The 12396-nt window shown below is 38.1% G+C and overlaps 1 protein-coding gene across 1 annotated transcript in view; it reads left to right on the top strand.

Annotated features, from left to right (window-relative positions):
• CACNA2D3 (calcium voltage-gated channel auxiliary subunit alpha2delta 3) overlaps positions 1–4798 on the top strand; it is a 1008438-nt gene extending 1003640 nt beyond the window's left edge. Inside the window, exon 38 of the mRNA XM_027835883.1 lies at positions 4395–4798. Within this exon, the coding sequence (XP_027691684.1) occupies positions 4395–4487 (93 nt within the window). The 3' untranslated portion in view covers positions 4488–4798. The remainder of the gene's footprint in view (positions 1–4394) is intronic.
• Positions 4799–12396: the final 7598 nt, after the last annotated feature.

The raw sequence follows: 12396 nt of genomic DNA, 5'->3' as shown, positions 1-12396 counted from the left end.
TCACTTTGCATCAAGTCATACAAGTCCTCCCTGGTTTCTATGTGTTTTTCATATTTACTTTTTTTCTTATAGCACAATAATATTTAATTTCATTCATATACTATAATTTGTATAGTCACTCAACCTATGAACAGGTATTTTGTTTCCAATTTTTTGAAGTTTCAAAAAATGCTGCTATAAATATATATATATATATACATGTGTGTGTGTTGTGTATGTATATGTATACATACATGTGTATCTATGTATATGCATACATATGTGTATGTATATGCATATCTATAGTATATTTATATAAATCCATATATATTTATATATCACACTATATATACACATGCATATTCATATATGCATACAATGTAATATGTATATATGTATGTATGTATGTATGTTTTCTATCTGGGGGCTCTTTGGACTATGTGCCTAGCAGGGGAATGTCTAATTTAAAGGAAATTGACATTCTTGTCACTTCCTCTACATATGATGCTTCCCAGAATAGTTGTACCCATTCACAGTTCCATCAACGTCGTATTAGTGTAATTTGTCTTTCCAAAATCCCTCCATTGTTAACATTTGTTGGAATGTGAGATGAAACCTCAAAGCTATTTAAAAAGAATACTTAAAAATAATGCTCTGAAAAAGTCTTTTATTTGTTGATTAATAGTATCCATTTCTTTTAAGGACTGGTTGTTCATATCATCTGACCAATTATGCTTTGGGGAAATGTCTCTTGTTCTCTCATATTTGAATTAGTTATTTAATCCAGATAAAGCAGAGAAAAAAATATCTTCTTAGTCGTTTTCTTATTATTCCAGGTTCTCACTATGCCCTTCCTATTTCCTTTCTCATTCTTTATAAAACCTTTTCTTTCTTTTTCTTTTCTTTTTTTTTTAAATTTAGATTTTGGTTTCCTCTAAAGGTCTTATCAAGATAGAAGAAAATCTAAATGTGAGAATTTCAGTATTCTCCATTTTCAGTTTAAAGCCTCCCTCCCATCAGCTTCCAGCCTTCCTAATTATCCTACATTAGAACACATTGGAAACTTGTGAATTCTCCTGAAGTTGATTCACAGATGATTTCTCCTTCAGAAGTAGCCTTCCCTCCCCCACCCAACACACCCACTTACTGTACTCAAGGTCACCCCACCATCAAGTACTCATGGAATAAGCACTTTTCCTATTAGTCTCAATATGGCACACTTGGGAAGATGACTTTGCTGCCAAAGTATGGACTCCATACCAAAATACAGTAGAAATTATTTCTGCCTTATGTATTTCCTCATTCCTCCCTTGGAGGAGTGGCTCCATCTTTACTGTGGATGGTGGAGTGTATAGTTAGGAAGAAATGCACCCTTTTGTGCTGTCATCTTCTTAATCTGAGGAATCAGTGACTAGTTAAGTTTAACTTCACAAATAATCAACCCTCTTCTGCAATAATTTGGCCACTTTTATATCCTCACTTATTCTTACACCTTCAAGTCTGAAGATTTGAGGGGATATAAGGCTAATAGCTTGCATTTTCATAGAGATTTAAGATTTGCAAAGTGCCTTACGAATATTACAGTTTTTTTCCCCTCACAGCAACACTGGAAATCAGTTACTGTTGTTATCATCTTCATTTTGTAGATGAAGAAACTGAGGCAGACAGAGGTTAAGTGACTTTCTCAGAATCACATAACTATCAAGTGCGCGAGGCCAGATTTGAACTCAGATCTTTCTGACTCTAGGTCCAGCTCTCTAGCTTTGGTGCTACTTAGTATACTCTAAATGCTAGTGATGTAAGACAAATCTTAGGATCATGGGAATCACTATCCTGGCTCAAACCCATCATCTAAATAATACAATTATTCATTGTCAACAGTGAATTAATGGATGCTCCATGGAAGAGTACAATTGTATTTTATTTTTAATTTGAGATTTTATTTTAAAAACAATTTTGAATATTGACATATCAACTAAACTCTTTCAATAATTATTTACATTCAACAGTTATCATAGAACAATGTTTTAGTCTCTTCTTTCAAATCACCATCAAGATTCTTTGACTAATCATACTAATTCACTTTTTTCCTCTCAAATGATCATAGTCAAGTGGGTGCAAAAAGAGAGGGACCCTAATATGAGGGACTCCATTAAACTATGCTCCGTGTCAGTATAAATTCAGTAGGCATGATGATTTCCCTGTGTTTATGTTTACCCCTTATCCTAGTCCCTGGCTAAGACTTATGTTACACATTCTTATACCATCACCTGTGTCCTTCTTCCCACAATGGTACCATTAGATGTTGCAAAACCGTATTTGAGATCTGTGCACTCTACCTTTATCTCTCCTGTTGCGAAACATTCTTACATTTATTCCACAAGAGTTTGTGATTCAGCACAACTGCCCTAATTTTCTTTCTTTTCTTTGATATCACTGGATGAAAATTGTTTGTCATGGGGACTCATTTAACGAATAGAGATTTTCTCTGTGTATTAATAGACCTTTCTTATATAGACATAGCTAGTACCATCTACGAATATTATTCTGACTTGACCCTACAATTATGAGCTGTAGGGTTTCTCCATGGCATTGCTGGGTGGTTCATTCTTATAGTTCTACTTTTTTCACTTTGCATTATTTCATAAAGGGCTTAGGATCATAGGAGGAAACACAGAGGCTATGTAACTCTGCCTTTTCAATGTACAAATGAGGAAAATGAGGCCAAGGAGGGTAAGTGACTAAGTCAAGTTATCAGAGGTAGCAAGTGAGAGACAAGATTTACAATAGATCTTCTGTCTCAAAGTTCATTATTTCTCTCATTATACTACTCTGTCCCTCAGTCTTCTCAGAATTCTTTGCATTCCTCAAAATTATTGTTGCACAACTTTCTGAATCATTCTTCTATTGTTGGACATCTAAGTCGTCTAAAGTTTTCCCAATTAAATATGATGATAATATGAAAATCTTTGGATAGTTCATTTTTTAAAGCACTTTCAGAACATATTCCTAGAAATAAAATTTTTGAGGTCAACAGATAAGATGTTTTTAAAAATAAAAGTTTACTGCATACTGCCAGATTATCTAACCAAAAGCATGTTTACTATTTCTCCAGTAATGGATGAGTATACTTGTTTCTCCTCAAACCTGTTAGCATTTAGTTTCATTACTTTCAATTATTTTTGCCAAAATTTGATAGTTCTGAGGTGGGGATCCCAAGTGGCTTTATTTTTATCTCTTTTATTATTACTTGCATGGGAATTTTGGAGTCATTAATAATTTGTTCCCTTTTTACACAATTATCTGTTGATTTCTTTTGCCCATGTATCCACTGTGATCTGGGAGATACTACTGCAATTAAAAAAATAGTTCCTTATATATATTCATTATTATTTTAGCCATCATAGTGGTAAAAACATTCTTCTATAATTTTACTTATATTGTTTTTATTATAGAATATTTTCCTTATTTAAGTATGTTCAAACACAACTGTCTTTCTCCTAATATTCATTCTATTTATTTGAATTTGTTTAAAGTTCTCCGCTCCATAATTCCATTTTTAATCTTTTTATAGTTTTAAAAAAGTTTAAGACCATCATCCTGCTGGAATTCACTGAGGTATATAGTATAAGATATATGTTTAAATCACCTTTTCCAAGTTTGTTATTTCTAACACAGTTGATTGGATTTTCTTAGTTGACATTTGTTTCTAATATTCACAAATTTCTCCAAATCCTAACCCTGTTATATTCTCTGTTCCTATTCTGCTATGTATATCCCAAAGTAAATAATTCACAAGGTTAGTAATTTGAAATAGATGGAACAATGGAAGACTCACCCCAGCCCCGACCCTTGTCTTTAAAAGATAGTTGATCTATAAAGCATAAGCAGACTTGTTTTTATTTTGTTTTGTTCTGTTTTTACCAAAGAAGCTTCTCTTCTCAACGCCTACACTGATTTAAAATATCTGAAACATTTATGTAGATTCAAAATTTCCCTTCTATAGCCCAGTGAGATATAGACAAACATATTTCCCTGCATTATTGAATGTTAAATTTCCTCATTATGGTGGTGGCCTGGGCTTCTGAAAAGCTATACATTGGAATGCAAACTCTGGAGGGTCCTACCCAGTTGGAAAGGATGGTGGTATGTGCCAGTGCCAGACTGTGTCTGCTGTCTAAGAACCAGTCTTCCTCAGTCTAGAGGGACCCATTCCCAGAAGGTTGGTCACTGGGCAACCGTTACGTTGGCCATGGCAACACCTGAAAGAAAGAAAAGTAAATATTGCTGGGACCTCCATGGAGAGCATGGTGTTGACTTTGTTAATACAGTCCACAGTGTGCCTTGGAAATTACTGAGGCATTTTCAAAGACTCCCAAGCTAACAAAATGGTATCCTTGTATCCTTTCCTTTAGGAAAATGCAAGAGAATGTGGGGGAGCCCTGGGCCTTTGTGCCAAGCCTGTCCTCCTTCTGATCCCGCTGCTTCTGATGCTTTTCTCAAGGTGACACTGACTGGTTTGTTCCCTTGGCATGCTAATTACATGGATAAACTGTGAACTGAAATATGGTGCAACATAGACGACATGAAATATAGTCCAACCATCAGCATTTCATGATTTTAACTGTGCGTGATATAAACTCTTAATGATATGTCAAGAAAAAAAAAAGGTTATCTTTTTACTTTGCCAGTCATGCAAATGTGCAGTTGCCATATGATACTCTCACTTCATCAGAAACAGGGCATCAATTGGTAGACGGGTGGTGGTCCTTCTCTGCTTTGTCCCATTGATGCCAATTTACACCTGTGTACTTTTTAAATAAAGTGTATTAAAATCATAGTCACCTTGTCTGAATTGAGTATTACAACATTTTATAAAGTATCCCTTTAAGAAACTCAAATAGCTCATACCAGCTTAGTAATTAGGAGATAGTCTGTTCTCGTGTCTAGGGCATGCAGAACCTAAAATGGCCACATGAGCCATTAATACCCCAACAATATGAAGAGAATGCAAAGAAGTCTGTCAGCAACTTGAGTGGACTCTCATTAGCAAATTAATGAAAGGCTGTGGACCAGTCAGACAGTATGCCAGGCATGTGTGAGCCGGGGTTTGTGTGGATGAGGGAGAACTGCCCTTGGTATCATGGATGAGTATGGCATTAACAAGTCATGTTTATCATGTGTTTCAAAATCTGCAAAACACTTATATGCATTATCCCCCTGGAGCCTCAGAGTAACTCTTGACATACCTCAATTATCATTAAGCGCATCTTGGAAAGATGGGGAAACTCAGGGCCAGAGGGTCATACAGCCTCTGTCAGGGGTGCATTTGAACCAACATCTTCCACTCAGCTAAAGAGGAAAAAGTTAGTAAAGCCCATCATAAAATAAGTATTCCATAAAATAAAGATTCAATGGTTAGAGGTTATACCCATAGTTTTTATCTTGTTGACTTTTAAAAAAAATCTTTTAAGAAAGATTTACTGATTCTGGGTGCTGGAATATACCCCAAGAGGAACTGAAGACCTGGAACATTACCATTGTTAATGGCATTTTGTGCGTTCAAAAACACAGGAGAAGATAATAATTATTATGTTAAATTTTGAAAAGTATTTCACATGTTATTTCATGGGCGCCTCACAGCAACTCTATGAGTTGTTATTCATTGCATTGCACAGATGAGAAAACTGAGTTTCAGAGGCATTGAATGACTTGATCAGGGTGTCCCAGCTGGAAAGTAGAATTGGTGGGATTTGAACCCAGTTCTGCCTGACTCTGAGAATCAACCTTCTCATAACACGCTCCAGATTAAGAGAAAAAAATGATTTTCAAGAATTCATTGTTTTTGTTCATGTGTTTAATATATGTACATACATATATGTGTATACAAACAAGTATTTATGTATATATGTGTGTATGCATGCACACACATATACACAAACACACATATACATACATATATGCATATATATACATGCATACACACATAAATGTATGTGTGTATATGTATATGTGTGTGTGTGTGTGTATGTGTGTGTGTGTGTGTACTTACCCTTCACAGAAAGAAGAGAAAAGTAATGAAGAGAGTAGCTAAAGCTACCTTCTGTAATACTGGACTGTTTTTTGCTTCTGTGAATGCCAAACCAATGCCTCATCCAACTCTATAGTTCTATGATTTGATTTTTCTTCTGTAGTAATAATTTGCCCTCAGAGTTAATGATGAAAATAACAGCTCCTAGAGAGGCTGCATGGAATGCCCAGAGCCACAAAGACCTCGGGTTTAAATTCCACTTCTGACATAGTCAGTCTTCTTTGCTGGATCTTCCCCCAGATCGCTAATTATAAGTGTCCCCAAGACTCTGTCCTGGACCTCTTCTCTTTTCCCTGTGTGTTATCTTGGTTGATGTTTTCATTAGTTCTTTGACATTTAATTGTCATCTCTATGCAGATGATTAAAAGTTGTATGTCCCAGTTTTAGCCTGTCTCCTGAGCTTCAGTCCCATATCACCACCTGCTGACCTACCCAATCCATTGTCAAATCACGACATTTCTATTTTTACAGCATCTCTTGTCTATTGTGTCTATATCTTTCTCTACTCATGCAGTTACCTTGCTGGTGTAAGTTCTCACCTCCTCTCAGCTGGACTATGGCAATAGTAACCTTTGAACTTGTCTCTTTGACACAAGTTTTTCCTAACTTCATCCATAGTCCACAAATTCCCAAAGTGATTTTCCTAAAATGCAAGGGCTCCCTATGACCTGAAATCATGTATGAACTTTTCTAGCGGCGAAAGCTTTTTGCAATCTTTTGTTGTTCAGTCATTTCAGTAGTATCTGATTCCTCATGACTCCATCTATTGTTTTCTTGGCAAAGACACTGGAGCGGTTTGCTATTTCCTTCTCCGGCTCATTTTTTTTTTATGAATAAGATTTTATATTGTTAAAATTTTATTATCCTTAAATTATGTGTAAACACAACTTTAACATTTAAAAAAAACTGAGTTCCAAATTTTCTCCCTTTCTCCCTCTTTTACTTACCCCTATCCTGAGATGGTAAGCAATTTGATATAGGTTAATATATATGCAATATATTTATGCAATATGTATATTGCATATATATGCTATATATATATATATGCAATCACGTATGTGTGTGTGTGTGTGTGTGTGTGTATGTAGTAATGAAGAAGCTACCTTCCACAACACCAGACTGTTTTATGCTTCCATGAATGGGAGGCAAAGTTGATGCCAATGTATGAATGATGAAAAAAGCTCTTTTATGTATATTGCATATATATGCAATTTGTATGTATACATACATACATACATACATACAATCATGCAAAGCATGTTTCCATATTAATAATGTTGTAAAAAGAAGACACAGTCCCAAGGGGAAAGGCATGAAAAAATAAAGTGAGAAATAGTCTGGTTTGTTCTGCATTCAGACTCCAATAGTTCTTTCTCTGGAGACAGATAGCATTTTCCGTCATGAATCTTTTGGAATTGTCTTGGATCATTGTATTGTTGAAAATAGACAAGTCATTCACAGTTGTTCATTATGCAATATTGCTGTTACTGTGGATGATGTTTTTCTGATTCTGCTCACTTCACTTTGCATCAGTTCATGTAATTCTTTCCAGGTTTTTTTTTTTCTTTTCTGAAATCCACCTTCTCATCATTTCTTAGAGCACAATAGTATTCCATCACAATCATATACTACAGATTGTTCAGCCATTCCCCAATTGATGGGCATCCCTTCAATCTCCACTTCTTTGCCACCAAAAAAATAGATTCTCCAGGTCATTTTACAGATGACAAAATCGAGGCAAACAGCATTAAGTGACTTGCCCAGGGAAACACAGCTAGTAAGTGTCTAAGGCCAGATTTGGATTTAGGTATCACTGATGCCAAGACCAGAGTACTCTGTCCCTGTACTACTTAGCTCCCCGTAATCTAGTCCCTTCCTATTTTTCCACATTTTTATTATTCATTCCTCCCTTTCCCCTTCACATCTCTACAGTACCTGCCTAATTACTCTTCCTGACACACAAGTCACCATCTCCCCTCTCTGAGCCTTTGCAATGAATATTCCTTTTCCCCCATTCCTCTCCCTCCTCAGTTTCCCTTCTTGGTATCTCATTTCCAGAATCAGGTCAAAGACAAGTTTGATCTAGCTCCCTTTTTTTGCTAGTGCTTTCTGCTCCAACGTTAACTTCTATCTTGGTTTTACAAATCTTGTATATGTGTGCATGTTGTTTCACTCATTAGAACATAAACCTTTTGAAGGCAGATACTGTTTTACCTTTTGATTTTTTTTTTTCACTAGTGACTGTCCTAGAGTAGAACCCACTGAATTCTTGTTGTATTGGTTTCTGGAGCTAAACTACTCAGAGGCAGCTGGATTCCATGGAAAGTGCAGTGGATTCTGACTTAGAGGACTTGAGTTCAAATCCTGACTCTGATACTTTTGTGTGACCTTGGGCAAGTCACTGTCTTTTTCTGGGCCACCATTTTCTCTTCTGTAAAATGAGGTCATCGGACCAAATGACCCCCTAAGAGTCCCTCAATATCTAAATTTATAATTGTGTGATCCATTTCCCTGATTCCATGACATTTCCAAACCAATGATTAGTTACCCAACCAATTAGGTCTGACATAGTGCATTCATTAGAATGCTGTGGCCACCTGTTCAGCACAGTATTCAAGGGAAGGAAGCATGGACCAAGTTGGGGAAGGCCAGCAGTTTTGAGGAGTGTGTTTTTGTTACCAAGCCTCTTTGGCTAAGGAAAGAACTTCAGTGTTCCTGTCATTCTCAGCCCCTGCCTCAGTTGCCAGAGACACAAAGGCAGTGTATAATTAGAGGCCTTGGGATGGGTGGCAGAAAGCCTGCTTGTATTTTTCCTTTCCCCATTTTAACTGCCCTATCATCCCTACTTGTTGGCGTCATGCCTCAATCCCTTCTTCTCTTTCTCCTTCTGCATGCTCCTTAACCGCATTCTCCACTTCCTCCCTCAATCCAAACCACACACCCACATGGTCGAACCTTTAAAAAGTAATTGTCCCTGTGCATCCTCCCAAGTCACTAAAGGGTTTGGCAGTGGCAGTTTCACCGGCTTGCTCGCTGGCAGGTTTAGACCTAAAAGCCCAGCCCCAGGAGAACATGGGAAGGATGGCTCTCTGCTCAAAAAAAGGCAGAGAGGATCCTGCCAAGAAGGAAAGAAGAAATTTGGACTGGCTTCAGGATCACAGTTTACATTGGGCTCTACCCGACTTTGCCTGGATGGCCTCATATTGTATTGATGTGTACGAGCTCAGTTCTTGACTGGCTTGTAGGCCTCAAGAGATCAGTGCCTGTGTCTTCAAAAACATTGATATCTTTGGCATCTAGCTCAGAGCTTTGCACATAGTAGGATCCTATGAATGGTTCATGAAGAGGATGATTCTGAGGAAGAAGAAAGCAAAAGAAGAAAAACAGGAGGAGGAAGAAGAGAAAGAGAAAAAGGAGGAAAGAAGTAAGTGATGAAGGAGGAAGAGAGGAGTTTCCCTGTCTCAAGCTTCTCCCTGTTCCAATCCATCCTTCACCCAGCTGCCAAAATAAGTTTTCCTGAAGTGCAACTCTTTCCGTGTCACACCCCAACTCAATAATCTTCAGCGGCTCCATATTAACTTTAGGCTCAAATCTGCCGTTCTCTGTTTAGCATTTAAAGACCTTCACCTTGCCCTTTCCAACCTTTTCAGGCTTCTTAAACTTTATTGCTGTTACCCTTCTTTGGCTCTCATCAGCTCTTGCCTGGCCTCGTGCAATAACCTTCCCACTGTTCTTCCTGCCCCAAAGCTGTCCGTGCTCCAAGCCGTCTTCCTCCCAGCTGCCAAAAGGCTTTTCTGAAAGCCCAAGATTTGTGGCATCACCCCCTTACTTAGTAAGCTGCAGTGACTCTGTCTTCAATCTGGCATCAAAGAGAAAATTCAAATCCTTTGTTTGGTATTTACTGCCCTTCACAATAGGAGACCTTTCTGCCTTTCTAGTCTTCTTAACCTTTGCTCCCTTCCATGCATGTTACTAACCAGCCATGCTGCCTCTTTGCTGTGCTTCTCACATGGGACTTCATCTCCTATTTCCTTGACTTTGCCCTGACTGTCCCCCCTGCCTGGGATGCTCTTCCTACTCACCTCTGGCTCTTAGATTCTCTGCTTTCCTTTAAGACTCTGATCAAATATCACTTTTCGTTGGAGGCCTTTCCAGCCCTCCACCTCCTTCCCTGTGAGAATTGCTTTCATTTATGCTGTAACCACCCTGCATTTGCCTATAAATGGTCTCTCCCATGAGAATATGAGCTCCTTTAGGTCAGAGACTAGGTTTTGACTTTCTTTTATAAGGGTAGAGGATGACTGACTCATTCAATTCCATTTCTTTCACTCTTACTGAAACAACTAAAAAGATCCTATACCTTAATACCTTTATCAATATATCAAGTGTATCATTCAGTGAAAGACTTTGAACTACATTTGACTACTCTAGATAGCCAAGTAAGGAATCGGCAGAGCACTCTAAGGCATTGGATGAAATGAAATGATCCTACACGGGCAGTGTATTGGGAGTGGCTGAAGATACTCAGTCATGACAGGTAGGTTTTGAATAAAAGAGTAAGCCAATTTGTAATGGAGTATTTCAAAACTTGGCCACTTTGGGGGTAGAAGCTATTCTGGCCACCTTTGTGAGTTGGGGGCGGGGCAGAAGAATCTTGGTCTCCTCCCTCCATCATGACCAGAAGATCTTGTGAACCTGAAAAGAGCAGGAAGAATTGAACTTGCCATAGATGTCCTGGTAATGAACGTGGACAGCTAATGACAGTCTGTATATCAGGAGTCAGGGACAAATTAGACACACTAAGGAAAGGCAGCTTCAGGAGCCTGGGAGGAGCCTACCAAAAAAGCTACACTATCCCTAAAGGGAACTGTGTGAGGATCCCACAAAGAGGAGAAAAGGAATTCCAAGAACTATGAATCACACACACACACACTCATGCACTCACACACACACACACTCACACACACACACACGCACTCACACCATTTGCCATATTTTATGATCTAAGATTGAATAAGTTATGCACTACACCATATATATATATATATATACATATATATATGAGCATGCACATTTTGTTTGGTGAGGAAAAAGGGGGCAAGGTATAACTGTACCACCTGTTCTTACTCCACCTTCTTACTACTACCCTTTCTGAAAATTAATTAAATCCCTCTCGTTAATTGATAATAACTGATCATCACAGCAGTGGGAGCTCATGAGCTGTGTAGGATTAGATCACCTTCAGCTTCTCTGAGGAATCGTGTAACCCCTAAGGGGGAGGGGACAGTGTTGCTTCCGTCTGGGGACCTAACCTTGAAATAGGAATGGATGTTGGGAGAACAAGACCAAAGCATGAGTTACATTTTTCACCCCCAGTACATAGCACGATGACTGGCACAGAGTGTTGAATAAAATGCTTGCTGACTGGTGGAAAACAAAAAAAAAAAAAAGGAGGAAGGAGGAAGAAGGAGGAGGAGGGGGAAGGGGAGAGGAAAGGAGAGGAGATGGGGAAGGAGAAAGAGAAGGGAAAGGGGAGGAGGAATGAAAAAAAAAATCAAATGTTATTGAGAGGTTACTATGTGTCCAACACTGCTAATTGCTCTCCTTTTAAAATAACATACAGTCAAGCCCAGACCCTCAAAACTGGTATGATCTGGTTGGAGAGCTGCCACATTGGTGTCTCAAACTCAACAGGACCAAAGAGGACTCATTATCTCTCTCCTTCAATCTACTGTTCTTCCTCATGTCCCAAATTCTGTCAAGGATACTGCCATTCTTCTGTTCAACCAAGTTTAGAGCTCAGCTGTCCTGCTAAGCCTCAGTCCTGGTGTCACCACTCACAGAAGGCCTTTTCTGATCTCCTGTATTGGTAGCATCTGTCCCAGAATCATTTTGGATTTGGTTTTGGGCAGATTGCATATATATTCATCTGTGTACAAATTGTTTCTCTCCCTTCACCTCCCTTCAGGATAGGGGTTATTTTTCTTTTGGCCTCTGTCTTCCAGGTGCTGAGGACAGGGTCTGGCATAGAGTTGGAGCTTAATGGGATTTGAATTTATGGAATTATGCTCAGTATAAATAGAAGAGAAAGGGCTGTATGGGGTAACCTAGTCAAGGAAGACTTCTAAGAAAAGGTATGACTGAAGATTTTTTAAAAAATGTAACAGTGTAATTGATAAAGTATCAGACTTGAAGTTTAGAAGACCAAGAAATGCTGAGGTTCAAATCTCACAGCTGACATTTACTAGATTTTTGAATATAAGCAAGTTACCAACCCTTGGTTTTCTAATCTGTAAAATAAAAAAGATTATATTATATTATTTATA

Source organism: Vombatus ursinus, unplaced genomic scaffold (genome assembly GCF_900497805.2).
Source record: "Vombatus ursinus unplaced genomic scaffold, bare-nosed wombat genome assembly UNPS02014817.1, whole genome shotgun sequence".
Lineage (NCBI taxonomy): Eukaryota > Metazoa > Chordata > Mammalia > Diprotodontia > Vombatidae > Vombatus > Vombatus ursinus.
Note: the sequence above shows the minus strand (reverse complement) of the source record. Positions and strands in the feature narration are given on the sequence as shown.